Raw genomic sequence first — 5,136 nt, forward strand, 5'->3', positions numbered from 1 at the left:
GTGCCGGAGCCCTTGTACCGCCCGTCTGCGTTACAGCCTTACCAGACAGCCTGAACTACAAATGTTTCCATAATTATTCTTTTTATTATTTTTTTTCTGTTTGGTTTGTTTGCTCGGGATTTTAGTTTAGTTTTGTTCCTTGGCTTTGCTTTTTGGGGGTTTGTTTGTGAGTGTGTTTGCTGGAGCTTCCAAGGCAAAAGAGGTCAGGACTCAGACACCCCCTGTTCCCCAAACCCTTCACGCTTTCTGCCTGCAAGGGCCCGACTTTCGCTGGTCCTGGCGGGAGACCTCACGGGCCACAGAGGGGAGGGAGGGTCTGCTGAGTAAATAACTACAGTGGAAGGATCTTTGGGCGCAGCCTCTGGTGTTTGGGGCTTTTTTCTCTCCCCCAAGGGCTGGTGTGTCACAGCAGTTGCACAGAAACAGGCAGGTGCTTCTCGCAGCTGGCAGAAGCAGGTCGACGTTGTAAAGGGCTTCTTGCAGTGAGACCTCTAGATGTTAGAATCTTAAATCCTGGGGGTTAGGGCATCCCTGTCCTCCCTCCACCCCCAAAACCAGCACCCACTTGTTCCCCCACTGCTGCTGCTGCCAAGTCTGCGCTGCCGCTACGCTTCATTTTCCTGTGAACTGCCCCTTTGAACCCTCCCCTTCATCCAGGGCTGTGGTGTCAAATTTAATCTTCTGGCGATCTTTCCAAAGGTTTTCACCTGCTTTTGTCCCTCTCCTCTTCTACCCCCTCACCAAAGTCTGTGTTGTTTCTGTCCTCCCTGCTCCGCCTTTTGTTTTCAGCGTGTCTCTGCTTTGCTGGAGTCTTTAAACACATCTTGGCTTCCTTTCACCCCGTTCCAGCACACCTCTGAAACACGCTTTCCGTGGTGAGTCAAGTCAGCTTCGACGCGCAGTGCTCAAACCCAGCAGTTTCTGCTCTCTGAACCTTGCTTTCGTGCCCACCCCTAATATTAAGTCCTGTAAACCAGGGAGCATCCCAAAGGGTGTGAAAAGGCGTAAGGGCTTCTGCAGCTAATTCCTGGGTTTTGTATGTCTATAGACACCCTTGCCCATGCTGTCTGACAGCAGATCTGTATTTTGCCAAGCTATTTTAAGAAGGTAGGTTTAATGTGATTTTAAGTGCTCTACATTTTCTTTTAAAATAATTTGGTCTTGCTCTTGCTTCCCTGAACAGACAACAAAGTTTACCAGTGCGTTGGATATACCTGTGGAGTTTGTCAAAAAGAATGTGAAATTGCGGGGAGAGCTCCATCACGTAACTGCGGAAGGCCTGGCAGTTGAACACATTCCCATTAGCATTCCTTTCCTTACGTCCCTACAGAGAAAATGTAAGTGAGAGCATGTGAAGAACAAGGGCAGGAGTGAAACGTTGTTCTTAGTGTGGCTTCAGGGGAAGAGGACAAGTGTGAGGAAGGGACAGTTGTGGCTCTGCTTTTCATCTTTCCATAATTTACAGGTGGGAAGCTGGGGAATGAGAGACCTACCTGTAAAAATGGCTCGCCAATACAGTATTTATATTAATTAGCATCATTTGGGGGATTTTTTTTTTCTGGCAGCAAAAGCTAGTACGCGGGCAGTTCGTTCGCTTGTGTGGCTCCTCTCCCTCCTGGCAGAAAGACTCTCCTGGGATTCATCTTCTACTTACAGGGGAAGATCCAGCAGCCACGAGCCCATTCTTAGGGACAGCTTTTCTGTGATTTCACAGAAGCTGTCCCTCAAGTCTGTGAGTCACACTCTTCCTTTGCAAATAAATACCTGCAGGCCTCGGTGCTTCCTGCCGATTGTTTCAGATAAATTGATGGCGACTGATAATGAAAGTGGTTCTTTCTATTTATATGCAAAATCAAAACAAAATAGCTTAAATCACGTATGCAATCTTGAATTTATTTTTTTTTTAACGGAAGGAGAGATGAGACCAAATTCTTACTTATGAATAAATAGTGCTTTGGGGAACTTGAGTGGATTGCTTTTCTTTTTCTTTTTTTTTTTTCAAACCATGGGAATAAATTCATTACCTCCAGCTGAGGGGGCTGTGCAAAGCATGAATTTCCTTTGCTGCATTCAGTAACAAAGTCTTCTTTTACTACAACCAGGGCAATCGAAAGGTCTTCTGCTGGTGAGGCTGGCTGGGGTGGAGCTGGCTCCGAGCGGGGTGGCCTGGCTGCAGCAGGAGCTGAAACCCAAACAGGTGATGTGGTTCCAGCTTCTCGGAAGGGAGGACTTGACACTCGAGTGCCTTGTGCTAGTAAATAAGGTAAATACTGTGACCAAAATTAACTTTTATCTGCAGTTTTGAGTTTGATCATGCCGAAGTGGTTATCTCAGTACATTTAAGGACTGTTATTTATCATTGAGCATTTCCTGCGCCTTTTTATAGGGTCGGTTTCTCAGCGTGTGCTTAAACGAAGAGATCCTGAGACGAGGGCTTGGCAGGACAGCGCGCATCGAAGGGCTGCATCATCATTCCCGCCTGTACTGGAAACTTCACAGAAAACTCCTTCAAGCAGAGGTTAAGGCCTTGAAGAAAAAGAAAGGAATATGGCAAGAGGAAAGCTACTCTGAAAGGATTAGAGATCGTTTGAGCAACAGTAGATTTGTACAGACATTGAAGCAGTTTGGGGTCTGGTTAAGAAGCTCTATATAAAGGTGAAAAGGGAGACCTGTCTGCAGGAACGCCCGTTACTTCCGTTACGTGCTTTATGTAAAATGGTAGTTTATGATAAAAGAATCAGTGCCATCATTTTGAGGGTCGCTCCTGAAAAAAAACCCAAAACAACAAACCAAACCCCTGAAGTTTCCTCTCTTATAACCCACGTGGGATTGAACCTCAGTAGTGGGATGCAAGCCACGAGTTAAAACCTTCTGAAGCTGCACTGTTCCACAGCAACATCTGTCATCCGTTGCCCCGTTTTCCACCTGCTGAGTAGCTGCACACTGAGTTAACTCGCTAGTGGAGGCGGTCGGCAGAGCAGTTATTGAGAGGGGCAGCGTTAGTTCACAGCGAACAGCCTTAAACATTAGAAAACCGCATTTCAGACCTTTAGGCGGTGCCTGGTGTGTGTTTACGCAGGAGCGTTTTGCTCGAATTCTGTTCTTCCACTACTTTTTTTTTTTTTCTGTAGAGCTTGTGTTTTAAAAATCTTTCATCTTGAACAATGGGTCGCATTGTTACCGGTATAGAAGGTGATTTGTTACGGCTCATCCTGAAAAGCTGGTGAGGTCCTAACAACTGAAGTTTTTTGGGAAGGAAAAAAATGAATCACTGGGTATATCAAAGAATATAAATTAATAAGTCAGGGATCCAGATTTTTAGACGATAACATTCAGTTGAACAGGAAAAACGCTGTTTTTACTGGTGGTTCTATAAATATGTAAAATCAGATGAAAATAAAACTTGACATGAAATTTGAAAAGCTGGACCATACCGTGCTAAGACCTTAAATTCTCATTTGTGTTTTATTCTTGAAATACAGGCTAAGTATATGGGAGTGTGTTATTTATTTTGTAAATATTCTCAGAATAAAGATTGATTTTTTTATGTTCGTTGTTACATGTTTTATATACCAAGCACTTGACCTTTGCTTAACCTCTGACAGTCCCAATATTTATTTAAAGTGTTTTCCAGATTTTCTTTCTTTCTGTGTGATTCCTTGCCAGTCGAATTCTGGGGAGAAGAGTGCAATACAAAAAAAATCTGAATAGCTGAGCCTTGCTTATCTGCCAGTTGCTGACTTCAGGGCACAACTGTGAATCCTAAGATCATGAAAAAAAAAAAAAGACGGCTTTTCCTCGGGTAAGAAGAGATGTCAGTGTTTCTTTAGCCCCAAACGACAAATTCAGTCTCGGCAGTAATCCACTTCTCATGGGGGTTTATAGGTGTTCCTGTTCCCACATCTGCTAAGTAGAGAGTTTTTCAAAACTGAGCTTAACTGTAGAGTTAGGATGGTTGTGGGTTTTTTTTCTGTAATAAATATCATTCTACCTGGACTTCGCGCTTTTATTTTATGAATGAGTCATAGGAAGACTGTAAAACTGAAAGAAAAATTTCAAGAAACTGCATTCTAGCAAGCAGAGGTGAGGTGTGGGCAAGTATGAGCTAAGTTTCTTCCCTGAGAGGGGTTTTTTTAGCCCTTTTTACCCTTAATGAAGATTTTTCTATTCTTCCTAAATTATGGCAAATGGCTGTATCCTTTTTGTAGGTTGTAGCTTATAAGGATTTTTAGAAGTTGGCAATACAGCTGTCTTATCACATGGAGGAAGCCTCCCCTTAGTCTAAACTAAATCACTTCTCTGTACTGGTGTCCAAGTCTAACAATTTCAGGATGAACTACGGAGAGGAGTATCTAAATCTTTGAATTCGGGCCTCTGATCTCCTTTCACAAGGAGTTTTGGTGATGTGTTGTTGCTCAGGATACAAACCCAGGAAAGCAGAGAGTAACGGAGCGGTGTAAGATTTGGGATTGCAGCGACAAGAGGGTCAACTCCTGTAATTGTTTGTTAATGCTGTTTTCCTTATCCTGCAGGGCTTATCTGTTTTGAAAAAAAAAACCCAACAATACACCCTTCCCCCTCAAAAGCAGCACAACTCAGTTCAAAGCTGTGCTTTCCATCTGTGCGAGGCTTGAGAGGTTGCAGATCTTGTCTCCGTGGGAGGCCTGTCTATTGAAAAACCGGTAAGAGGAGTAGAGACTAATGGCTCTGCAGAACCGAGCTGGGGAGCCGGCTGGGAGGTCGGGGGAGAAAAACCATTTTTCTCCATTATGGAAAACCACCCCACACTGTCTCGGAGGAGCAGTGTCCCGTTCCTTTAGCCGCAGCAGCAGGGCACGCAGGAGGTATTTTCCAAGCAGAGAATGCAGTTCTCGTGTGACTGGGGATGAGAGTAAGGACAAGAATTAAACAGTTCAGCTCTCGTGCCTTGGACCTGCAGCTCTGAAGACGCAGAGTGATGCAACATTTTAAAAGGGTCATGGGGAGTGAACGGGGATGCCTCCAAATGGCCGGCTAAGAAAAATAACCTCCAGCGTGGCGCGGGCTCTTTATTGCTGGCATGGCAAATGGTTGTCATAAACACGATCAGCCTTCCTGTGAGCCCGCTTGACAGCGGTGGGCACGGCACTGCCGGCA

The 5,136-nt window shown here is 44.7% G+C and overlaps 1 protein-coding gene across 1 annotated transcript; it reads left to right on the forward strand.

Moving 5' to 3' along the window:
- Positions 1-1,183: 1,183 nt before the first annotated feature.
- On the forward strand, positions 1,184-2,653 carry LOC104275887 (chromosome unknown open reading frame, human C3orf33; the record flags this gene model as incomplete). The annotated part of the gene is made up of 3 exons (XM_009871969.1): positions 1,184-1,337; positions 2,103-2,263; positions 2,387-2,653. Coding segments are annotated over 3 exons (582 nt in total), but the record flags the coding sequence as incomplete, so codon positions are not given.
- Positions 2,654-5,136: the final 2,483 nt, after the last annotated feature.

This window comes from Apaloderma vittatum, unplaced genomic scaffold (genome assembly GCF_000703405.1).
Source record: "Apaloderma vittatum isolate BGI_N311 unplaced genomic scaffold, ASM70340v1 Scaffold44216, whole genome shotgun sequence".
NCBI classification, from domain to species: Eukaryota; Metazoa; Chordata; class Aves; order Trogoniformes; family Trogonidae; genus Apaloderma; species Apaloderma vittatum.